The sequence below is a fragment of the Odontesthes bonariensis genome, chromosome 24 (genome assembly GCF_027942865.1).
Source record: "Odontesthes bonariensis isolate fOdoBon6 chromosome 24, fOdoBon6.hap1, whole genome shotgun sequence".
Classification (NCBI taxonomy): Eukaryota; Metazoa; Chordata; class Actinopteri; order Atheriniformes; family Atherinopsidae; genus Odontesthes; species Odontesthes bonariensis.
In genome coordinates this window covers 1,979,467-2,005,005 of record NC_134529.1, presented here as the reverse complement: position 1 = coordinate 2,005,005, position 25,539 = coordinate 1,979,467, and the positions used below count along the sequence as shown (strand labels likewise).

General features: G+C 50.3%; 1 protein-coding gene across 4 annotated transcripts in view; it reads left to right on the top strand.

Moving 5' to 3' along the window:
* Positions 1 to 25,539, top strand: part of adgrg6 (adhesion G protein-coupled receptor G6) — a 151,536-nt gene that overhangs the window by 67,931 nt on the left and 58,066 nt on the right. For all 4 annotated transcript variants that reach the window (XM_075458653.1, XM_075458651.1, XM_075458650.1 and 1 more), the window contains 10 exons: positions 18,969 to 19,048; positions 19,687 to 19,733; positions 19,865 to 19,903; positions 21,100 to 21,239; positions 21,328 to 21,439; positions 22,699 to 22,769; positions 22,851 to 22,915; positions 22,995 to 23,131; positions 24,052 to 24,217; positions 25,096 to 25,239. In XM_075458653.1, coding sequence (XP_075314768.1) covers positions 18,969 to 19,048; positions 19,687 to 19,733; positions 19,865 to 19,903; positions 21,100 to 21,239; positions 21,328 to 21,439; positions 22,699 to 22,769; positions 22,851 to 22,915; positions 22,995 to 23,131; positions 24,052 to 24,217; positions 25,096 to 25,239 — 1,001 coding nt within the window. The remainder of the gene's footprint in view (positions 1 to 18,968; positions 19,049 to 19,686; positions 19,734 to 19,864; positions 19,904 to 21,099; positions 21,240 to 21,327; positions 21,440 to 22,698; positions 22,770 to 22,850; positions 22,916 to 22,994; positions 23,132 to 24,051; positions 24,218 to 25,095; positions 25,240 to 25,539) is intronic.

Below are 25,539 nucleotides of genomic sequence, written 5' to 3'. Positions count from 1 at the left end.
ATGTGACGTCGCCGATCGTCATTTCCTGTCAAAACGGCAGTTTCAAGCTAGCTACAACGAGGGTAGGTTCACTTCCTGTTTTCAAAACAAAAGCACCAATTGTATGGTAATGGCTTTCCCTATGATAAAAGGCAACGGGTATTTTATTTTGTGAAAATAACAGGAAGTGCGTTAGCTCACTGCGGCTAGCTTTAGTAGCGCCGAATTCGTGGGAACAAAATAGTCCGGCTGATTTCGGCTCGGGCAGGAGCAAAATGCATTGTGGGTAAACGCTCTGCATACTGTCTGATCGATGAGTATGCAGTATGTAGTATGTAGTATGTAGTATGTAGTATGCAGTATATAGTATGTAGTATGTAGTATGCAGTATATAGTATGTAGTATGTAGTATGCAGTATGCAGTATGTAGTATGTAGTATGCAGTATGTAGTATGTAGTATGCAGTATGCAGTATGTAGTATATAGTATGCAGTACGTAGTATGCAGTATGTAGTATGCAGTATGCAGTATGTAGTATGCAGTATGCAGTATGTAGTATATAGTATGCAGTATGTAGTATGCAGTATGTAGTATGTAGTATGCAGTATGTAGTATGTAGTATGTAGTATGTAGTATGTAGTATGCAGTATGTAGTATGTAGTATGCAGTATGTAGTATGTAGTATGCAGTATGTAGTATGTAGTATGCAGTATGTAGTATGCAGTATGTAGTATGCAGTATGTAGTATGTAGTATGTAGTATGCAGTATGCAGTATGTAGTATGCAGTATGCAGTATGTAGTATGTAGTATGTAGTATGTAGTATGTAGTATGTAGTATGCAGTATGTAGTATGTAGTATGCAGTATGTAGTATGTAGTATGCAGTATGTAGTATGCAGTATGTAGTATGCAGTATGTAGTATGTAGTATGTAGTATGTAGTATGCAGTATGTAGTATGTAGTATGCAGTATGTAGTATGCAGTATGTAGTATGCAGTATGTAGTATGTAGTATGTAGTATGCAGTATGCAGTATGTAGTATGTAGTATGCAGTATGCAGTATGTAGTATGTAGTATGCAGTATGCAGTATGTAGTATGTAGTATGTAGTATGTAGTATGCAGTATGCAGTATGTAGTATGTAGTATGCAGTATGCAGTATGTAGTATGTAGTATGTAGTATGCAGTATGTAGTATGTAGTATGCAGTATGTAGTATGCAGTATGCAGTATGCAGTATGTAGTATGTAGTATGCAGTATGCATTATGTAGTATGCAGTATGTAGTATGTAGTATGTAGTATGCAGTATGGAGTATGCAGTATGTAGTATGCAGTATGCGGTTTCGAACACGGCCACGGTCTGTTGCATCCATATCTCAGCTGGTTATTTTGAAGCGACCTTTATCGATGCTTTTCTGGCACATGCTTTGACGTTTTTGATTTCTCAGGCAGCATCACAGCCGCTCATCACCCTCTTCACCTTTCTGCTCCATCTTCTCTTCCACCAGCCGCTTCCTTCCCCATCACCTCATCCACTGACTTTACTAACACTGTCCATGCCTCCACCCCAGGTAAGCTGCCCCCCCTCACCTGTAGCTTCATGTCCTGCAGTTTAGACATTCAGAAACCTTTACTCGTCTTGGTTTTTACTCTTTCTTCTTTGTTCTGCCTTTGATTCTCGCCAGCTGCCTCGGCTTTAGCCCTCCTTTCTTTGTCCTTGGGCTCATCTCCTGTAAACTGAGGATAAAACATGCTCCTCTCAGACTTCTTTTTCCAGCCTTTGAAGAAGCTTTCATCCTGTTAAGGTTCTAGTTAATTCTGCTCTTTTCGTGGAGGATTTTGACCTTTTTTTCTTTTTGCTTTAATAAGACAGTTTTGTCCTCTTGCAGCATACAGATCACAGCATGTTTGTTTTAACACTAGCGTCATTTCTCATCTGCAGTCCCATCTCCCATCATTTCAACCATCTTCCCCTCCACTAGCATGCCTCTAACCCCAACCAACAGCACCACCAGCAGCTCCAGCACATCCAGCCCCTCCTCTGGTAAGCCTCCATCTGCTTTGCTGCTTTCAACGCATCCTCCTCACACTCACACTGATTGTTGAATGTTTTAGCCCTGAATGCGGCAGCCTCAGAAACAGGGAAGGTTTCGGTGGAATCTGCTTTTAGTTTAGCCCAAAGTCTCTCCTTAACTTCTGTTATGGTCCAGTTGAAATGGGCTTTGGAGATGTAACAAAAGAAGGCAGGACGCTCGTCCTTAGCCAGAAAACTAAAGGCTCGGCTTCCCGCTCTGGGCCTGGAGCTCCTGGGATGTTCCTGATTTATCCTGAGATATCACACAGGTGAAAAATGTTCTGGAGACGTGTTTGATATGTGGAAACAAAGACGGTTCCTCACAGTGGAACGAGGAGCCAGAGCAGCTCCATTCAGAGTGACGAAATGCTGGGATGATGTCTGCCATAGGTGTTCATGGCCAAAAACAATGACCTCGGTTCTACCTGGGATCACAAAGAGAAACCGACAGCTCACCCGAATCTTTGTGTCTTCAGCACAGGCTGGTTACTTCTGTCGCTGATTCATTTCCTCAGGATTCATAGATAAATAGAGCTGGAGATCGTCAGCATAGCGTAACAACAGCCACTGCAGAGTTGGTCGTCACGGTGATCAGCGATGGGGAGGTTGACAGGAGTTCCTTAAAGGTGGTGACCGCCTGACGGAAATGTACTTTTTTATTGGCTTCAGCAAAGTCAGGAGAGAATTCTGAGGAAATACGACTCGTTCTGAGTGCCGTAAGATAAAGAGTGTAGTTCTGAGAGTCCAATAAGGAGCTGAATATAGAGACTGTGGCTGTCGTCATCAAAGTGAAGCTTTGAATCTCCCTTTAAAACAAACCCAAAATGCTTTGCCTCAGAGAGTGGAATCGGTTGACACCAGACAAAAAAAAGCTCAAACTCCACCCGCTCAGAGTGTGCCAGGGTGCAGAAACAAGCGCACCAGCCAGACTGCATCCAAGCTAACACGTGTGGTGTGTTTAATTTATTTCTGAGCTGTTCGCAGCTCAGTAACAATCAGTAACGCTGGGGTTGGCATCAGTCAGTAACTGGAGATGTGGCTTCGTTCAATGAAATTAACCCCAAATGTTGAAGATGTCAGACACTGTTTCATCTGAATATTACAGGAAGTAATCAACTCCCAATCTCTGAAACATCTGCTCTCTGAAGCTTCATGATAATGACTCCTGGCAGAGCTGTTTTAAAGTCTATTCTCTGAGCGACAGGAAGCCAGTGCAGAGACCTGAGCACTGGACTAATATGGTGGTATTTCCTGGTTCTAGTCAGGACTGGAGCAGCAGCGTTCTGGATGTACTGCAGCTGTCTTACAGCCCGTTTAGAGCCCAGTGAGCAGGCCGTTACAGCAGTCTAACCTGCTGGAGACAAACGCATGGATCAGTCTCTCTAAGTCTGCTTTAGACACTATTCCTTTGATTCTGGCAATGTTTTTTAGATGGTAAAAAGCTGCTGATGTTACAGATTTAATGTGGCTGTTAAAGTTCAGGTCTGAGTCCAATATTACCCCGAGATTTCTAACTTGATAGTTAGGTTTTAGAGAGAGAGTCTCAAGGTGACTGATAACACTTTCTCTTTGTTTCTGTGGGACACAGACAATGATTTCAGTTTTGTCTGAGTTTAGCTGGAGGAAATTGTTTTGCATCCACACACTGATCTGTTCCATGCAGAGACACAATGTATCTACAGGCCCGTGTTCTCCTGCCGTCAGTGACACGTAGATCTGAGTGTCATCTGCATAATTGTGGTAGGACACATTATAACTGCGTATTAGCTGGCTTAGAGGAAGCATGTACAGATTGAACAATAGGGGCCCCAGGATTGACCCCTGGGGAACCCCACAGGTCAGTTACCGATTTCAACAACATATTTCCTGTCCTCCAGATAGGACTTGAACCAGTTTAAAGCACGACCAGAGATTCCCACCCAGTCTTCTAACCTCTGTAATAAGATCGCATGGTCAACTGTGTCAAAGGCAGCACTCAGGTCCAGCAGAACTAAGACTGTGACTCTACTTGCATCTGTGTTCAGGCGGATGTCATTTGTCACCTTGATCAGAGCTGTCTCAGTGCTGTGGTGGGGCCTAAAGCCTGATTGGAAAGTATCAAAAGCATTGTTAGACAGGAGAAAGTCACTAAGCTGTTGGTATACAACTTTTTCTAGGACTTTGCCTAAGAATGGCAGGTTTGATATGGGCCGGTAGTTGTTCAGTACTGTGGCATCAAGATTGCTCTTCTTTAGAAGAGGCTTGATGACAGCAGTTTTTAAGGCCTTGAACTTTGTCTTTAAAGAATATTGCAAACTCATCACACTTGGATGTAGAAATGAGTTCTAAAGGCAGAGAAACTGGAGGGTTTGTTAATCTGTTTACTGTAGCAAACAGGACACGAGAGAAAGTTCTGGAAAATCTGGAAGGTTTTCTGTAATTTCCTTGAGAAAAATTATCTGTAAGTAGATGGTTGGAATGAAGATTTATCCATCTTTTCATACTATCTTGATTTAGTATACACATTTAGACCTTTACATACATGTATATGTATATGTGTGTGTACCTATAGACATACGCTTTTATTTATTCACATATTTTTCATTTATTTATCTCTCTACCACCATGATTCTTACAATGTTATTTTGTTTTGTGGTTAAAAACGTCCCCTTTTTTTTCTTCCAGTTATTTATTTATTAATTTTATTTTAATAATAATTATTATTGCTATTATTATCGTTGTTTTTTTCTTGTTCTATGTTTGTAAATTAACAAAAGGTGCAAAAACATGTTTAAAATTTAAAAAAATAAAATAAAACAGGACAGGACAGGAGAGCTGTTCCTGCAGTTTTTGAGGATTTCAGTAAAATAATTGTCCCTTGTTTTACACAAAGTCTAGTTGAACACACGTAGCTTTTCTTTGTAAGTCTCATAATGAACCTGGAGCATTGACTCGGCTCTCCGGCGCTCCTCTTCTGTGCCCTGACCGACTCTTCTTCTCTCCCTTTGCCTACTTTTGGGGTATTTTTTTTTTTTTTTTTTTTTAATACTTTATTTATAGTTTACAAGTTTTCCAAAGACAATAGTAGGACATACAGGAGAAAACCAAAACAAACAACAACAAGAAACAAATAAAAAAAAAAAAAAAAAAAAAAAAAAAAAAAAAAAAAAAACAAGGCTGCCAGACAATTCACAAGATATCTAATCTATACTTTCATAGCTGTCGCAATGCTAGTATCTCCAGAGCGAGGCAAAATTACATGAATAAGTGAATCCAATCCAACACTATACAACATAGTTATATAGCCAGATAAATCAGAGTCCCTGTGGTTATCAGGTGATGTCACACTTTGCCAAAAAAGGCCCCCATGTTCTCTCAAACCTGTTTTGTGTCTTCGGTTTGTGTAGACGGAGTTTTTCCATCTGTATAATAGATAGCATTTCTTTCAGCCAGTGTGCAAAAGAAGGTGGAGTGGTGGACTTCCAGGATAGAAGAATAAGTTTCTTAGCCACCACCATTCCTATCTGCCAAGCCATCTGCACGTTGCGTGGTAGCTCGAAAGACAATGCAGAGCATCCAAAGATGGCCAGATCCTGGTTAGGCTGAATGTCTTTTGAATAGGCTAGCGAAAGCCACTCGAAGATTGCAGTCCAAAAACTATGCAGAGTCGGGCAGAACCAGAATAGATGCGCTAGTGATCCCTCAGCTGAACAACACTTGTCACATACAGGAGACACCGTAGGAAAGATACGGTTTAATTTTGTTTTTGAGTAGTGTAGTCTATGTATCACCTTATACTGAATTAGCCTGTAGCGCGAGTTAATAGAACAAGAGTGAACCCGAGACATTGCCTCTTCCCAGAACTCTGCTGATATCTCCGAGTTCAGGTCGCTGGCCCATGTATCCCTAATGTGATCTGAAGAAACAATGGTGGTAAAGCAGTTCACAAATTTTGACACCAGCTGCTTTGAGTCCGGAGAGAGTAAGAGATTTCCAATAAAAGGATGTGTGGTAGGGGTGAATTCAAAGTGTGGGCAATTCTCCTTGGTGTAATGTCTGACTTGAAGATATCGAAAGAAATGTGAATTTGGAAGATTAAATTTAGTCCTTAATTGAGTAAAAGATGGAAATTTGCCATCAATGTACAGATCTAAAAATGTTTTGATACCCCTCTCTCTCCATACCGTGAACACCCCATCCAACAATCCAGGCTTGAATGAATGATTCTGACATATTGGAGCATGAAGGGAAACACTGGGATTCTGGCAGGCCACCTTTATCTGACCCAATATTCGCAAAGAATGCTTTAGGGTAAAATTTAGTTTAATTGACTTATCTACCAGGGCAGAGCCAGAAAACAGAAGGGCAGGAAGTGAAGAATTTTTGACTGCAGAGGCTTCCAGTTGTAACCACGAAGGGCTCCTGTCAATCAGTTCACCCCCACTTTTCCAGTACATAAGAGCCCTGGAATTAGCTGCCCAATAGTAATGTTTAAAAATAGGTAGACCAAGGCCACCTTTCTTGAGAGGTTTGTGTAGGTGAGCTTTGGATATCCTGTGTGATTTGTAGCCCCACACAAAGGGCAATATAATAGAATCAAGCTTTTTAAAAAAGGATGCATTCAAATACACAGGCAGGTTTTGAAAAAGATAAAGAAACCTAGGTAGGCTCACCATTTTAATAGCATTAACCCGTCCAATCATGGATAAGGGCAGTGTCCTCCAAGACTCGATATTCACACTGAGTTTCTCTAATGCTTCTATGAAGTTCAATCTGAAAAGACGCTCTGGGTCCTTGGTCAGTTTTAGTCCCAAATAAGAGAAACAGTCCTTCACTACGCTGAAAGGCAACTTACTCAGGAAGTCCTCAGTAAATTGATTCACTAAGGGCATAAATTCGCTCTTTTGCCAATTGATGGTGTAACCAGAAATCTTCCCAAAGGAATTTATATAGTCCAGTAGGATGGGGATAGAAACTGCTGGGTCGGCCAAACAAACAAGGAGATCGTCCGCGTAAAGGGTTACTCGGGTCTCAATGTCACCCAACTTTATGCCTTTTATATCTGGATGTCCCCTAATGCCAAGTGCCAACGGCTCCAGTGCGATATCAAACAGCAGTGGAGACAAAGGGTCCCCTTGGCGAACGCCACATTGCAAGGAAAACGGACTAGATTTATCCCCATTTGTGAGAATAGAGGATTTTGGATCAGTGTATAATATTTTAACCCATTCTATGAATGTGTCGCCAAAACCAAACCTCCTCAGTGTCGCAAATAAGTAGGGCCACTCTATCATATCGAATGCTTTGTGAGCATCCAAAGATAATATGGCGGCTCTATCGTCCTTGCCATAAGTGGCATATAAAATATTGAGAATTTTGCGGACGTTACAGAAGGAGTACCTGCCTGGGATAAAACCTGTTTGGTCCGGGTGAATGATAGTAGCTATATGCTTGCCCAGGCGGTTTGCTAAAACTTTCGTGATTATTTTCAAATCATAGTTAAGGAGAGCGATGGGCCTGTAACTGCCAGGGTCTGTTTCATCCTTATCCTTTTTTAATAAAACACAAATGTTTGCTTCACTAAGAGAGGACGGGAGCCGCTTATTTTTAAATGTATCTTGAATCATACGCAGCAAAATAGGAGCAAGGAGATCAAGGAAAGCTTTGTAAAACTCTGGCCCAAACCCATCAGGTCCGGCCGCCTTTCCAGTAGGAAAAGCTTTAATGGCTTCTTGTAGCTCAGGAAGTGCAAAGTCTGAGTCTAAATTTTCCCTGAAAACGTCATCCAGCTGTGGGAACTGGAGTGAATCAAAAAACTGGTCGAAGTCTTCCTGTGTAGCTGTTGATTTGGAAGTGTAAATTTCAGAGTAGAATTCACTAAATCTTTTGTTGATATCCTTCAAATCAGTTAGCATCGAACCAGATTTAGATTTAATTCTGTAGATGGATCGTTTTGCTTGTTCTCCCTTTAACTGCCTAGCCAATAACTTCTGTGGTTTGTCGCCAAGCTCAAAATGTCTCTGTTTAAGTTTTAGAAGTGTCTTGCAAATTTGTTCCCCTAAGATGGAATTGTATTCATATTTTAACTTAAGAATGTTGTTATAGTCTGTTTGGAGCAAAGAGGTTCTATAAACCTGTTCTGCCGCCAGCAGTTCCCTCTCAATCGTGTCCAACCTGCCTCTCTTAGTCCTTTTCGATGTTGCTTCGTAAGAAATAATTATACCCCTGATATATACTTTGAGTGTCTCCCACAGTGTTGAATCATTCACCTCCCCATTGTCATTAATCTCAAGGAACTGCGAGATGTGTGATGTAATGTGTTCCATGAATGCCTGATCTGTGAGCAAAAAAGGGTTAAATCGCCAACTATAGGCCTGCTTAGGAAGAGACAATTTAAGTTTGAGGGTGACAGGACTGTGATCTGATATTATTATGCTATGGTATTTGGTGTGGTCAACATTTGAGATTAATCTAGAATCCACTAAAAAGTAATCAATCCGTGTGTAAGATCGGTGTACGTGAGAGTAGAAAGAATAATCGCGATCAGATGGGTGCTGTAATCTCCAAATATCCACCACTTTCTTCGACTTCATCAAATTGTTAAGAGTTTGTCCAGCAAGGATTTTAGGTGGGGGAGCAGAGGAGAGCCTATCGAGGTATGGATCCAGATAACAATTGAAGTCACCCCCAATCAGTATATGACTTGAATCATCATCCGGGATCAGGTCAAACACCTTGCGAAAAAAGGCTGGGTCATCTATGTTCGGTCCATAGATATTTACCAGTATAATGGGAAATGAATTAATATAGCCAGATAAAATTATAAACCTGCCATTTGGATCAGTTATGGCCTTTGCCTACTTTTAACCACTCTAACCTCGACAGGAGCAACGGCATCCAGAACATTTCAGAGACTTGATCTGTAAGAGTTCAACAGATCATCAGCATTAGAACTACGGGGGGTTCCCAAACCTAATCATTTCCATAAACTGTGTTCCTGTTCTGTCATTTACGAGTCTTCCCTGAACAGCTACTGGTTTGGGTCGAAGAAAACTCAGAAATGATTTGAGATAACAGCACATCTGGAGTGTGTCACACACACACACACACACACACACACACACACACACACACACATTCTCGCACTTTATACTGAGTAAGGACCGTGCAAAGTGAGGACCAGTATTTCTAGTTCACTTAGAAACAAACAAAGTCTCATTCCAGACACTCGGTGGCGTAGTGATCCAATACACTGCTTCAGATTTTGAGAAGCACAAAAGATTCAGAAAAAGATTTTTAATCTATGTTAAACTTGTTAGGGTTGAAAAATTGACATTTAGTGCATTCTTAGGTCCTACTGAGAAAATTAGAGGATAATAGCATCTATATAACCTAAGGAGGTCATCTCGAGGGAAACTAATGGCTCTTTTCCACTAGCTCGCTTCAGCTCGGCTCGGCTCGGCGCGCTATTGCGTGTTTCCACTAGCACGCCGTACCTGCAACTGGGACGATTTTCCGTATCACCTCAGCCCCGGTTCCAAGCGGGCCGAAGCGTTACTAAAACGTGACGTCAGCCGACTGCCTTCCACTGATTGGGCGATGAGTGTCGTCACTGGAAGCGTCATAACGCGGATAATAAAAGCTAGCGTTAGCAACCGTTAGCTTACCTCCAAACGTCGTCTTTTTGAAGCTCGTAACAAAACTCTCCGGTACTTTTCAATACTGTTTTGTCTGGCGGCCCGAAGTCTTCTATGGCTCTCTTCTCTTGCCTTCTGTGCGACAAAAAGCCGCAGGGTGAGCAGCAACACACGCAGCCGTGGTACGACGACCCCGCCCACGTCCAGGAGGCACGAAGTGTAATGGAAACACAACCAAACTGAGCCGTGCCAAGCTAGTGGAAAAGCGCCAAAAGTAAGGACCAGCCAAAATGTCCTCACTCTGTTGGTTAAAAACTTGACCAGGTCCTCACTCAACAGTAAGTGCCAGAACACACACAAACACACACACACACTCACAGCTAACTCAGTGTACCTGTTTACTTCCCTCCAGCTGAACAGGGAACCAGCATCTCAGCAGCTGTTTCTCCCACTAACCGCTCAGCTACTAACCCAGCAGCACCGGGTAAGAGAACTGTGGAGAACTGAACCATCCGGGTGGTGTTTCTGGTGGTGGGGGGTCAGTAGAGCTGACCAATCAGAGCCGGGTTGGCTGTTTAAGGAGGGGGGGGGGGGGCAATCCTTCCCTCTGTTAGTGCAGTAGATGTAGTTACCTCGTGTGGACTCAGCATGCGGTCCTTCATGAGCTGATTAGCGCTCCTAGCTGCTAGTTGCTATCTGCTATCAGCTAGCTGCTATCTGCTAGCTGCTAGCTGCTGCTTTCAGCTGTCTGACAGGCTGTTGTTGTGGTGGAATGAATGTTCTGACTATTGAAACAAATCGGTGTCATTTCATTAGAGTGAACAAGTTTAATCATCTCTGTCACCTTCATTCTCAGAGTTTCTCCTTCAGGACCATCTCTCTTTAAAGGGACAGTTCGCCTCTTTTGACATGAAGCTGTATAACATCCCATATCAGCAACATCTTTTATGAACATCTTCTTACCCCCTGCTGCGTCCTGTGAGCAGAGTTCCAGCCTCGTTTTAGAAAAAGATCCGACTGAAAGACATTTTACTGAGTTTTATGTGGATAAAATGACAGAAAAATCCTGCGTGCTGTGTAGACCGAAGACTCTTTTGAACGCATATTGTTTTGAGAAGCAAAACGCTTTATTTTTTAAACCCCAGCCAACTAGCCGGACTACCTTCATCAACACCAAAACGAGGCTGGAACTCTGCTCACAGGACGCAGCAGGGGGTAAGAAGATGTTCAGAAATGATGTTGCTGATATGGGATGTTACACAGCTTCATGTCAGAAGAGGCGAACTGTCCCTTTAAAGAGGCGAACTGTCCCTTTAAAGAGGCGAACTGTCCCTTTAAAGAGGCGAACTATCTCTTTAGCTCCCAAACCATCGACTAACACATCTGGATGATGTGTTCTTCCACATCTGTGTGCCACTGACCCTGCTCTGATCGAGTCTTTTTTCTCCTCCAGCTGTTCTTTATCAAGCAGAGGTGCTTTTTTGGGGTTATTATATCGGACACGAGTAGTTTCCTTCTGAGGAGAATCAGCTTCTTGGTTCCTGTTTGATCGGATTAGAACATGCTTCAGTTTCCTCTTCCTGGTGGAATAATCCCTTTTCTCACTCTGTTCCTGCTCATGATTAAATGTATCATGTGATGTCCTGGTGCTTTATGACCTGTGTTTCCTGTCATGTGACCTGTATTTCCTGTCATGTGACCTGTATTTCCTGTCACGTGACCTGTATTTCCTGTCACGTGACCTGTATTTCCTGTCATGTGACCTCTATTTCCTGTCACGTGACCTGTATTTCCTGTTATGTGACCTGTATTTCCTGTTATGTGACCTGTATTTCCTGTCTGTGACCTCTATTTCCTGTCATGTGACCTCTATTTCCTGTCACGTGACCTGTATTTCCTGTCATGTGACCTCTATTTCCTGTCACGTGACCTGTATTTCCTGTTATGTGACCTGTATTTCCTGTCATGTGACCTGTATTTCCTGTCATGTGACCTGTATTTCCTGTCATGTGACCTGTATTTCCTGTTATGTGACCTGTATATCCTGTCATGTGACCTGTATTTCCTGTCATGTGACCTGTATTTCCTGTCTGTGACCTCTATTTCCTGTCATGTGACCTCTATTTCCTGTCACGTGACCTGTATTTCCTGTCATGTGACCTCTATTTCCTGTGACGTGACCTGTATTTCCTGTTATGTGACCTGTATTTCCTGTCATGTGACCTGTATTTCCTGTCATGTGACCTGTATTTCCTGTCATGTGACCTGTATTTCCTGTTATGTGACCTGCATTTCCTGTCATGTGACCTGCATTTCCTGTCATGTGACCTGTATTTCCTGTTATGTGACCTGTATTTCCTGTCATGTGACCTGTATTTCCTGTCATGTGACCTGTATTTCCTGTCATGTGACCTGTATTTCCTGTCATGTGACCTGTATTTCCTGTCATGTGACCTGTATTTCCTGTCTGTGACCTATTTTCCACCGTGATGCCGTCTGATTGGGTGGGACAGCTCAGAAGCCCCTGACTGGGGGTCCCGCTCATGATGGATTACCTGCTGCAGGATTTTCTGGATCCCAGGCAGCCGGACCCCCTGGATCCCCCCCTGGATCCCAGGCAGCCGGACCCCCTGGATCCCCCCCTGGATCCCCCCCTGGATCCCAGGCTGCCGGACCCCCTGGATCCCCCCCTGGATTCCAGGCTGCCGCTCCCCCAGTCCACCTTAAAACTGTACGAACCCGGCGGGCTTTAAAGCTCAGCCCCCCTCTGGGAGCCTTCCTTAAACCCACGTATTTGAGCCCTACGGTGAAAGCCCCCCCTAAGCCGACGTTTCAGCCCGGACTCGTAGCTCCGGTCACCGGCCCCCCGCGGCCCCCCCACCGCAGACCTGCAGCCCCCCTCCAGAGGGCGCCGGCCCACCGCAGACCCTCGCTGGGGTTCATCTCCACCCCTCTGAGGAAGAGGCCCCATGCAGGGAGGCGCCCCTCCACCACCCGAGCTCCACCCATCAGGGCGGAGCTCCAGGTCACCAAACCCGCCGCCCCCCCACCTGGACCGAAAACCTCAGCCAGGCCGCACCCTGCCCCCTCCCACCGACCAATCACCACAGAGAACACCTCCGCAGCAGCCTCGTCTCCATGGCAACAGAAAGGTGAGGCGGAGTCTGTCCCGTCGGCTCTGAGCAACAGGAAGAACAAACCGGCGGCGCCGCAGTGGGCGCTGCTGAGCACCAGCAGCTGGACGGACCCTCCGGAGTACCCGTCGGGGTCGGAGGGCTTCCTGGATGAATCCTCTGAGGTCAGAGGTCACGGCCTTCATGAGTTTGATGCAACCGGCTCCCTGGAAGAGTTCCGGAGCGTCTCTGGGGTCGGACTCGCTCAGACTTCACCGGCAGCTCAGCCCGCCGCTCAGCCCGCCGCTCAGGCCGCCGTTCAGCCCGCCGCCCAGCCCGCCGCTCAGGCCGCCGCCCAGCCCGCCGCCCAGCCCGCCGCTCAGGCCGCTGCCCAGGCCGCCGCCCAGCCCGCCACCCAGCCCGCCGCTCAGGCCGCCGCTCAGGCCGCCGCTCAGGCCGCCGCTCAGCCCGCCGCTCAGCCCGCCGCTCAGGCCGCCGCTCAGGCCGCTGCTCAGCCCGCCGCTCAGGCCGCCGCTCAGCCCGCCGTTCAGCCCGCCGCTCAGCCCGCCGCCCAGCCCGCCGCTCAGCCCGCCGCTCAGCCCGCCGCCCAGCCCGCCGTTCAGCCCGCCGCTCAGCCCGCCGCCCAGCCCGCCGCCCAGCCCGCCGTTCAGCCCGCCGTTCAGCCCGCCGCCCAGCCCGCCGCCCAGCCCGCCGCTCAGCCCGCCGCTCAGCCCGCCGCTCAGCCCGCCGCCCAGCCCGCCGCCCAGCCCGCCGCCCAGCCCGCCGCCCAGCCCGCCGCCCAGCCCGCCGCTCAGGCCGCCGCCCAGCCCGCCGCCCAGCCCGCCGCTCAGGCCGCCGCTCAGGCCGCCGCCCAGCCCGCCGCCCAGCCCGCCGCTCAGCCCGCCGCCCAGCCCGCCGTTCAGCCCGCCGTTCAGCCCGCCGCTCAGCCCGCCGCTCAGCCCTTTCTGATGAACTATTTATACACGAGTTCAGACATTTTCCCTGAGCTGCCCCCACCCGTCCTCAGCTCCTCAGCCCCCCCAAACCCTCATGCTGTCCCACCTCCATCTCTGTTCTCCACCTCCTCTGATGCCGTCTCTCCACCTGCTCCTCCATCCCTCCGCCCTCACATTCAAACCACCACCCTTCCAGAAAACTCGCCGTTTCTCTCCTCCACCCGTGGCAGCTACACCCGAGCCGCTGGTGCAGAACTTCTTCTTCTACCTGCCTCCCCGACGCCGCTCCCTGACCACCTCTCACCTTCTGCATCAGAGTCCTCCAACAGCCAATCAGAAACCTTCAGAAACCGCGTGCATCCCTCTCAGTCGGACCCTTTCGTCCAATCAGACGGCTCCCTCAGCCGGATCGGCCCGGCTTCCTCGGGTAATCCTGAGGAGAGTTGGTGGCGTTCCTCACATGCAGCCGGGCTGTCGGGGGGTCGGGCGCCGCCTCCGTCTGATTGGCCGGGTCAGAGGCATCATGGCTCAGGCTCCGCCCCCCCGCCCACAGCTGCTGTGTGGGCCTCTGAAGGCGCCCCGGCTCTGCTCCCCTCAGATGTTTCCCTTTTAACCCCGAGTCCCCGTCTCCATGACAACCTGTCGCTGCCTCCGCCTCCCGCCACAGACGGGATGATGGAGGCGGGTCCTGATGGGTCCCGTTTACGCGCCTCCAGGGCGCCGCGGCCCCCCGCTGCTCAGTGGTTTCATGGGAGCTGGAGTCAGGCTGGAGTTCCCGTTTCTTCGCCTCTCTCTCTGTCAGCCAGCCTCACCCCTCTGTCTCCCATCCATCCTCTCCTGACCACCTCCCCCCTCCTCCTCACCCCTTCTCTCCCCCCTCTCGGCGTCTTGTCGCCCACTCGGCCGGCCTCCTCAGCAGGGGGCAGCGGTGCCCCCGGAGCTCTGAAAACCGGATCACTTCCTGCTGCTGAGCCCGGTTCCCCTCAGAGCTCTGCGGCTCCGTCACAACCAGCCCTGCTCCACCTTTCTGCCCCTGATGTTCCAGCCCTGCTCCACCTGTCTGCCCCTGATGTTCCAGCCCTGCTCCACCTTTCTGCCCCTGATGTTCCAGCCCTGCTCCACCTGTCTGCCCCTGATGTTCCAGCCCTGCTCCACCTGTCTGCCCCTGATGTTCCAGCCCTGCTCCACCTTTCTGCCCCTGATGTTCCAGCCCTGCTCCACCTGTCTGCCCCTGATGTTCCAGCCCTGCTCCACCTTTCTGCCCCTGATGTTCCAGCCCTGCTCCACCTGTCTGCCCCTGATGTTCCAGCCCTGCTCCACCTGTCTGCCCCTGATGTTCCAGCCCTGCTCCACCTTTCTGCCCCTGATGTTCCAGCCCTGCTCCACCTGTCTGCCCCTGATGTTCCAGCCCTGCTCCACCTTTCTGCCCCTGATGTTCCAGCCCTGCTCCACCTTTCTGCCCCTGATACCCCAGATACCCCCTCCTCCTCCGCTACAGACTCCAGGCCCCCCACCAACTCCATCAGTTCCCCAAATCAAGGCTTCATTTCTGGGTTTGGCTCAGAGTACGGCCACAAGCCGAGCACCACCTCCCTGAGGGTGGAGGCAGCTGGAGGGGTGGAGGCAGCAGCTGGAGGGGTGGAGGCAGCAGCTGGAGGGGTGGAGGCAGCAGCTGGAGGGGTGGAGGAAGCTGGAGGGGTGGCAGCAGCTGGAGGGGTGGAGGCAGCAGCAGGAGGGGTGGAGGCAGCAGCTGGAGGGGTGGAGGCAGCAGCAGGAGGGGTGGAGGCAGCAGCTGGAGGGGTGGAGGCAGCAGCAGGAGGGGTGGAGGCAGCAGCTGGAGGGGTGGAGGCAGCAGGAGGGGTGGAGGCAGCAGGAGGGATGGAGGCAGCAGCTGGAGGGGTGGAGGCAGCAGGAGGGGTGGAGGAAGCTGGAGGGGTGGAGGCAGCAGGAGGGGTGGAGGCAGCAGGAGGGATGGAGGCAGCAGCTGGAGGGGTGGAGGCAGCAGGAGGGGTGGAGGAAGCTGGAGGGATGGAGGCAGCAGCTGGAGGGGTGGGGGCAGCAGGAGGGGTGGAGGCAGCTGGAGGGGTGGAGGCAGCAGCTGGAGGGGTGGAGGAAGCTGGAGGGGTGGAGGCAGCTGGAGGGGTGGAGGCAGCAGCTGGAGGGGTGGAGGCAGCAGGAGGGATGGAGGCAGCAGCAGGAGGGGTGGAGGCAGCAGGAGGGATGGAGGCAGCAGGAGGGGTGGAGGCAGCAGGAGGGATGGAGGCAGCAGGAGGGGTGGAGGCAGCTGGAGGGATGGAGGCAGCAGGAGGGGTGGAGGCAGCAGGAGGGATGGAGGCAGCAGGAGGGATGGAGGCAGCAGCTGGAGGGGTGGAGGCAGCAGGAGGGATGGAGGCAGCAGCAGGAGGGGTGGAGGCAGCAGCTGGAGGGGTGGAGGCAGCAGCTGGAGGGGTGGAGGCAGCTGGAGGGGTGGAGGCAGCAGGAGGGATGGAGGCAGCAGCTGGAGGGATGGAGGCAGCAGCTGGAGGGGTGGAGGCAGCTGGAGGGGTGGAGGCAGCAGCAGGAGGGGTGGAGGCAGCTGGAGGGGTGGAGGCAGCAGCAGGAGGGATGGAGGCAGCAGGAGGGGTGGAGGCAGCAGCTGGAGGGATGGAGGCAGCAGCTGGAGGGATGGAGGCAGCAGCTGGAGGGGTGGAGGCAGCTGGAGGGGTGGAGGCAGCAGGAGGGGTGGAGGCAGCTGGAGGGATGGAGGCAGCAGGAGGGGTGGAGGCAGCAGGAGGGATGGAGGCAGCAGGAGGGATGGAGGCAGCAGCTGGAGGGGTGGAGGCAGCAGCTGGAGGGGTGGAGGCAGCAGCTGGAGGGGTGGAGGCAGCAGGAGGGATGGAGGCAGCAGCTGGAGGGGTGGAGGCAGCAGCTGGAGGGGTGGAGGCAGCTGGAGGGGTGGAGGCAGCTGGAGGGGTGGAGGCAGCAGGAGGGATGGAGGCAGCAGCTGGAGGGATGGAGGCAGCAGCTGGAGGGATGGAGGCAGCTGGAGGGGTGCAGGCAGCTGGAGGGATGGAGGCAGCTGGAGGGGTGGAGGCAGCAGCAGGAGGGGTGGAGGCAGCAGCTGGAGGGATGGAGGCAGCTGGAGGGGTGGAGGCAGCAGCAGGAGGGGTGGAGGCAGCAGCTGGAGGGATGGAGGCAGCTGGAGGGGTGGAGGCAGCAGCTGGAGGGGTGGAGGCAGCAGCTGGAGGGGTGGGGGCAGCAGCTGGAGGGGTGGGGGCAGCAGCTCCAGCGGTCGGTTCGGGTGGAGACGCCTCCCCGGCTTCATATCTGAGTGTTTCAGAGCAGAGTTTGCTGTCGGGTCAGAGTTCAGCAGCTTCTGCCACAAACCAGCAGCCCAGAAACGCTTCGGCCGGGGGCTCGGCGGCCGGGGGCTCGGGGGGCTCAGCGGCTGGGGGCTCGGCGGCCGGGGGCTCGGGGGGCTCAGCGGCTGGGGGCTCGGCGGCCGGGGGCTCGGGGGGCTCGGGGGGCTCAGCGGCCGGGGGCTCGGCGGCCGGGGGCTCGGGGGGCTCGGGGGGCTCAGCGGCCGGGGGCTCGGCAGCCGGGGGCTCGGGGGGCTCGGGGGGCTCAGCGGCCGGGGGCTCGGGGGGCTCGGGGGGCTCAGCGGCCGGGGGCTCGGCGGCCGGGGGCTCGGGGGGCTCGGGGGGCTCAGCGGCCGGGGGCTCGGCGGCCGGGGGCTCGGGGGGCTCGGGGGGCTCAGCGGCCGGGGGCTCGGCGGCCGGGGGCTCGGGGGGCTCGGGGGGCTCAGCGGCCGGGGGCTCGGCGGCCGGGGGCTCGGGGGGCTCGGGGGGCTCGGGGGGCTCAGAGCCTGCGCAGCTCTGCGACTGTAAAGTTCATTCCTCATGTCAGTGCGGGCTGTCGCCAGGCAACAGTACGTCCAGCAGCCAGGAACTGTAGCTGTAGACCCGCCAGAATCTGCAGAATCCTCCTCCTGATCCGTATGAAGTCTTAAAGTCTGTCCGAAGTGTCCCTGAGAAGCCAGGCGCTGCAGCGCTACATGGCCGGCAGGTGGGCGGGCCTCTCTGGGTCGGGCGGGCCTCTCCTGGTCGGTGCTGAGAGCCCCCCCCCCCCCCCCCCCCCCCCCGGGGGTCCACACCTTCAGCCATGTAGTGTCTCAGCCGGCTGCTCAGGACGGGATGGATTAATTTAAAACCAGATTTTAAGACTGAATACACGTTTGATTTCCTTGGAAGGTGGTTTGGTTCCACAGGGTTGTAGCTGAGTAGAAGCTCTGAGGTTCATTAGTTCTCTCTTTAGACGGACCAATCATGTGATGGAGGGGCCCTGACGCTGCGGAGGTCGGGGCTCGATGATTCCTTTCTCTTCCAGGACCCCAGCCAGGACTTTGGCTGTCCAATCGTTAATCAATCGTGATCTTTTCTCTCTTTTCCGGCCTCTTTAGTCTGTTCTCTTTCCTTTTCTCGGGTTTAATCCATCCAGCTTCTCGGTGGAGACGTCCCGCTCGGCTGCTTTTACTCTCACTCTGAACTCTGAACATCTAAAATACAACCAAAGGTTGTGCAGCCTGCTGCGTCTCCCACCAGAACTGATGGAGTCTTCTGTCAAATCTAATTATAACAAATCCTAGAGCGACACCTGCTGGCCACTGTGAGGCACAGCAGGAGCACTGGCAGCCCAAAGCTCAGTTATTAGAGTGGTGAACTATACTTCCATTGCATTGGAACGATGATTGTGTCAGGCGTTACCATAGAAACGGAGTTATGGCTCATTAGAAGTCAACTTTATGGAGCCAACATGGGACAAATAAGTAAAAAAAAACAAATAAAAAAAAATGTTTGTGCTTGAAATAAGCAAAAAAATCTGCCAATGGAACTAGTGAAAATCGGCTTGTCAAGATTTCTTGAAATAAAATGTGATATTTAGGACTTTTGAGTTAAAAGTGATCTTGAAATTAGCTTAAAAACCTCTTCAAATGAAAAAAAAACTTGTTTCATGTGAAATATGTCTCAAAACAATTTGTTTTCAAGACTTTTTCACTTAGTCAAGATGTTTTGTATTAAAACAAGTCCCTATATCTGGCTGAAAATGGTAGTTGTTAGGCAGTTGAACCCCCCCAGCATTGTACTCTGAGCTCTGGGTTCTCGGTTCTCCTCCTGCCATGTGGAATAGCTGCTGAAACAAAGTCTTTTTAAAACCACTCGTTCCAAACTCTGTCCTCTCGCCTCCATCCGCAGACGGTCTGTTCTACTGGATCTCCTTCGAGGTGGAGTCCAAGCTGAGCCAGCCGGCCGTGGAGCGAGCCGTGGCGCTCTGGGTAAGACCTCCTCCTCCACCATTTGACCAACGTTGCAGATGGATTAGCAGCGCTGAGTTAAAGGGACAGTTTGCCTCTTTAAAGGGACAGTTCGCCTCTTCTGACATGAAGCTGTGTGACATCCCATATCAGCAACATCATTTCTGAACATCTTCTTGCCCCCTGCTGCGTCCTGTGAGCAGAGTTCCAGCCTCGTTTTGGTGTTGATGAAGGTAGTCCGGCTAGTTGGCTGCGGGCGGCAGCAGGCAGTGATACGAAGGGAGAGAAAATAGGGCCAAGAGATTGTGAGGTCTGGCTTTTTCCTGGAGAACCATTTTGGGATGCAAATGTATTACTCTGTTGAACGCATATTGTTTTGAGAAGCAAAAGGCTTTATTTTTTAAACCCCAGCCAACTAGCCGGACTACCTTCATCAACACCAAAACGAGGCTGGAACTCTGCTCACAGGACGCAGCAGGGGGTAAGAAGATGTTCAGAAATGATGCTGCTGATATGGGATGTTACACAGCTTCATGTCAGAAGAGGCGAACTGTCCCTTTAAGAGGCGAACTGTTCCTTTAAGGTCACATGGTGGTGGTATGACGGTGAGACCCAGAATCCTAACGGCTGAAATGATTCGATGTGTTTTCTTCCTGCAGCTGAATCAGACCTTTCAGAACTGGACCCATGCAGTGGAAAACCTCAGGTAGGAAACTCCGCCTTCATCGAGGGTTTCAGACACCGAACTGATGCAGATGCGCGTTTCTTCTCTCCGTTCCTTCCATCTGAAACACGTTCAGATTAAAACAGTTTGTTTGTGCTGTCTCCCGTCTCCAGAGTTCAGCCGGGCGTGCAGACCTCAGGAAGCTCCAGAAGGTAAAATCACGGCTCTTTAGACCCCAGGCTGTGTTCCAAACCGCATACTTCTCCTACTACTCCTCCTAACTTTCTGAGTTAGTTTGCGAGTTTGAGTAAGCGAGAAGTTCCCGGATGCATACTAGATTCTCCTAAATGTTGGGTATGCATCATGAGGTTACTACTCATACTCAAACTACCCAAGATGCAACGTAACGTGACGTCGCCGATCGTCATTTCCTGTCAAAACGGCAGTTTCAAGCTAGCTACAACGAGGGTAGGTTCACTTCCTGTTTTCAAAACAAAAGCACCAATTGTATGGTAATGGCTTTCCCTGTGATAAAAGGCAACGGGTATTTTATTTTGTGAAAATAACAGGAAGTGCGTTAGCTCACTGCGGCTAGCTTTAGTAGCGCCGAATTCGTGGGAACAAAATTGTAAATAGCCGGTATTTTGTCAGGTTTTCAACACGTTGGGGATCTAAACGACTACTTTCTCACCTGAAAATGTTTCAAATGTTGCTAAAGTTTACAGAGTTTAGAGCTTAAGGGAAATCAGCTTCAGGCCGGCTGATTACGGCTCGGGCAGGAGCGAAATGCATTGTGGGTAAACGCTCTGCATACTGTCTGATCGATGAGTATGTAGTATGTAGTATGCAGTATGGAAGTATGCAGTATGTAGTATGGAAGTATGCAGTATGTAGTATACAGTATGCAGTATGCAGTATGGAGTATGCAGTATGCAGTATGTAGTATGTAGTATGCAGTATGTAGTATGCAGTATGTAGTATGCAGTATGCAGTATGGAGTATGCAGTATGTAGTATGTAGTATGCAGTATGCAGTATGTAGTATACAGTATGCAGTATGTAGTATGCAGTATGCAGTATGGAAGTATGCAGTATGTAGTATGGAAGTATGCAGTATGTAGTATACAGTATGCAGTATGCAGTATGGAGTATGCAGTATGCAGTATGTAGTATGTAGTATGTAGTATGCAGTATGTAGTATGCAGTATGTAGTATGCAGTATGCAGTATGGAGTATGCAGTATGTAGTATGTAGTATGTAGTATGCAGTATGTAGTATGCAGTATGCAGTATGTAGTATGTAGTATGGAAGTATGCGGTTTCAAACACAGCCCCGTTTTGCCCCCGTTTTGCCCCCGTTTTGCCCCAGAACAGTTTCCTTTTCATCCGCTCTGCTCCCTCTGTGTGCAGCTACTCCATCATGGTGCTGCTGCTGATCTCCAGCGACAGCCTGGATGAGGACGACGTGTCGGCGCAGCTGTCCAACAGGGCGGGACTCATCGGGGCCGGCCTGCAGTTCCAGACCTCCCCCATCCTCGTTGAGCTAATCGGTGAGGAGTCGAGGAAACGTCCTCTCTGTGTTCTCATATCTGAACCTTTAGGTTCAGACGCTCAGATATGTCCTTTCCTTTCCAACAGAGAGCTGCCCAGAGGACAACCTCACCTACTACCGCTGGCCCAAGACCCGACCCAGAGTCACCCAGTACCTGCCCTGCTTCCCCAACAAGGACCGGAGCGCCTCCAGGACCTGGTAACCAGCACGGCTCACGGCTTTAGTTAATGGTTCCATGGCTGGAAGATAAAATGATGATGATTTCTGTTTGTTTGCTCATCATCATCACACCAAGCTGCAGCTCTGAGGAAGCAGACAGCTGCCTTTCTCTGTTCCACACCTCAGAGTCATTGGCTGAATTCTCACGTCTTTAAGCTTCGGTGGGAATCGGACCCTCAGAAATCTGCTCCCGCAGTCGGGCAGCGCTGCTCGGGCTGTAGGCCCCTCTGCAGCATAGAAAACAAGCTGAAAATTAGCTGAAAATTAGCTGAAAATAAGACGCATTAGAACAGTTTGACCTGCAGGTGGCTTCCATCAAAGCTTTTGGGAGGGGAGTAACATTAAATAAAAATAAATAAAAATAGTAATAAAAATACCCAGATGCTTTAAAGGTAAAAATAGTTCAGTGTTTATTGTTTAGTTTTCTTTTTCGTGGAATTAAAGCTGAAATTGTACAATAATCCACAAGTCTAAAGAGGATTTTCAAACAACACCTTAAATAAAAGAAAAACTCCAAAACAAATAATTACATCTTAAAGTTAGAGAGGTAATTCAAAACTCCAAACAAAACCAAAAACAAAGCCAAAACAAAAATCAAACAAATTAAGAAGCTTCAAAACCGGCGTTAGTCAAAATAACTTAAAACCAAAAACACAGGACTCTTCAAAAACCACCGAGCCACAAACAGGTTCTGGTAGCGCCAAAACATACAGAAAACATAAGAAAAGTCACAGTCCAGCACGAGCTAGTAAAGCTGTCCAAACAAACAAACAAACAAACAAACAACCAAATAAATAAAACAAACAAACAACCAACCAAATAAATAAAACAAACAAACAAACCAAATAAATAAAACAACCAACCAAATAAATAAAACAAACAAACAACCAAATAAATAAAACAAACAAACAAACCAACAATCAAACAAACAAACAAAAATAATCAAACAAACAGCAAAGAGGCCAGCTGTTCACACAAAGGAACACAGCTGCCCTTCTGGCAGGAAGTGGAGGTTTAAATAGGGAGGCCTCTTCAGTGATTGGTGGAGTCATCAAGGTGAAGAACCAATCAGAGCAGGAGAAGGCCTCAACCAGGAAGTGCCAGGAGTAGAGCTGCAGCCAGTTCCCTCAGTGGAGACAGCAGGCAGGAAGCTACTCTGATACAGGAAGAAGAAGAAACCTACGAGGCCTCGGGCCGTAACACAGGACAGAAAGGTCTGATTTATCTCTCTCTCACAGTCGGATCAACATGGAGACCTACCTGTCCGAGTGGTCCACACCAAACATCACCAACTGCTCCATCACTGCAGGTACGCCGGCCTTCAGGGCCTCGCCGTGCGTTAGCGGCGTGTTTTAACTCTGTGAGTCTGATGTTGTCTGTTTGTGTGCAGAGGAGGCGGCGAGCGTCGCGGAGCAGCTCGCCAACATCACCAAGAACAACCTGACCGACGAGGAGGTGGGCGTCCGACCACGACTCAGCCAGCACGCTGTGAGGACCAGCCGCAGTAACCCTCCTGTCCTCCGTCCCCCCGCAGGTGTCCAAGGTGGTGGCCAAGGTGCAGGAGCTGGTCAACGTGGCCAAGATCGACTCCGCCGTCGCCGAAACCGTCGTCAACATCATCTCCAACGTGATGGTCGGCTCAGAGACGGCGGCGGTGATCACCTCCAGGAAGTAGGCTGCCCCGCACGTTAGGTTCTGACCCATAGGCTGTGTTCGAAACCGCCTACTGCATACTGCATACTGCATACTACATACTACATACTGCATACTGCATACTACATACTACATACTACATACTGCATACTGCATACTGCATACTCATCGATCAGACAGTATGCAGAGTGTTTACCCACACTGCATCTCGCTCCTGCCCGAGCCGAAATCAGCCGGCCTGAAGCTGATTTCTCTTAAGCTCTAAACTCTGTAAACTTTAGCAACATTTGAAACATTTTCAGGTGAGAAAGTAGTCGTTTAGATCCCCAACGTGTTGAAAACCTGACAAAATACCGGCTGTTTACCATTTTGTTCCCACGAATTCGGCGCTACAAAAGCTAGCCGCAGTGAGCAACGCACTTCCTGTTATTTTCACAAAATAAAATACCCGTTGCCTTTTATCATAGGGAAAGCCATTACCATACAACTGGTGCTTTTGTTTTGAAAACAGGAAGTGAGCCTACCCTCGTTGTAGCTAGCTTGAAACTGCCGTTTTGACAGGAAATGACGATCGGCGACGTCACGTTACGTTGCATCCTGGGTAGTTTGAGTATGAGTAGTAACCTCATGATGCATACCCAACATTTAGGAGAATCTAGTATGCATCCGGAAACTTCTGCTTACTCAAACTGGCATACTAACTCAGAAAGTTAGTATGAGTAGTAGGAGAAGTATGCGGTTTGGAACACAGCCTTGGTTAGGTTCTGGGTTAGGTTCTGGGTTAGGTTCTGAATGTGGTTAGGTTCTGGGTTAGTTTCTGGGTTAGGTTCTGAATGTGGTTAGGTTCTGGGTTAGTTTCTGGGTTAGGTTCTGAATGTGGTTAGGTTCTGGGTTAGGTTCTGACCCGGTTCTGACCCTCTCCCTCCTCTCCCGCTCAGGGCGCTGATGGCCGTGGAGGAGCTGGCCCAGAAGGTCCAGTTCGACGGCCCGTCCATCAACATCACCTCCAGACATCTGGCTCTGGGAATCCTGGCGCTGAACAGCTCCACCTTCAACGGGTCGTCTTTCAGCGCCTTCATCCCGCCGAACTCCAACGACCCACAGGTACCTGTGCTGGAGGCCCCAGGTGCTGGAGGCCCAAGGTGCTGGAGGCCCCGGGTGCTGGAGGCCCCGGGTGCTGGAGGCCCCAGGTGCGGGATGCCCCGGGTGCTGGAGGCCCCGGGTGCTGGAGGCCCCGGGTCCTGGAGGCCCAAGGTGCTGAAGGCCCAAGGTGCTGGAGGCCCCGGGTGCTGGAGGCCCCGGGTCCTGGAGGCCCAAGGTGCTGAAGGCCCAAGGTGCTGGAGGCCCCGGGTCCTGGAGTCCCAGGTGCTGGAGGCCCCGGGTGCTGGAGGCCCAAGGTGCTGAAGGCCCCGGGTGCTGGAGGCCCCGGGTGCTGGAGGCCCAAGGTGCTGAAGGCCCAAGGTGCTGAAGGCCCAAGGTGCTGGAGGCCCCGGGTCCTGGAGTCCCAGGTGCTGGAGGCCCCGGGTCCTGGAGTCCCAGGTGCTGGAGGCCCCGGGTGCTGGAGGCCCAAGGTGCTGAAGGCCCCGGGTGCTGGAGGCCCCGGGTGCTGGAGGCCCAAGGTGCTGAAGGCCCCGGGTGCTGGAGGCCCCGGGTGCTGGAGGCCCCGGGTGCTGGAGGCCCCGGGTGCTGGAGGCCCAAGGTGCTGAAGGCCCCAGGTGCTGGAGGCCCCGGGTGCTGGAGGCCCCAGGTGCTGGAGGCCCCGGGTGCTGGAGGCCCCAGGTGCTGGAGGCCCCAGGTCCTGAAGGCCCCGGGTGCTGAAGGCCCCGGGTGCTGAAGGCCCCGGGTGCTGAAGGCCCCGGGTGCTGGAGGCCCCGGGTGCTGGTCCAGTTTGGATGTTCTCTGGTCTCCTGTTTCACCATCTGACGTTCCCCTACTCTTCTTCTCCTCCTCCTCCTCCTCTTCTTCTCCTCCCCCCCCCTCAGGTGGAGTTTGAGCTAACGGCTAACTCGCTGGCTCAGGTCACCCTTCCCGGCTCTCTGCTGTACAGCGGCTCTCTGAGTGAGAAGGACCGACTGACTCTGTCCAGGATCAACTTTGTGTTCTTCAGCAGCACCAACCTGTTCAAGGTAACTTTATTAGTCATAACTTTATAAACAATAGCTTTATTAGTAATAACTTTATAAACAATAACTTTATTAGCAATAACTTTATTAGCAATAACTTTATTAGTAATAACTTTATTAGTAATAACTTTATAAACAATAACTTTATTAGCAATAACTTTATTAGTAATAACTTTATTAGTAATAACTTTATAAACAATAACTTTATTAGCAATAACTTTATTAGCAATAACTTTATTAGTCATAACTTTATAAACAATAGCTTTATTAGTAATAACTTTATAAACAATAACTTTATTAGCA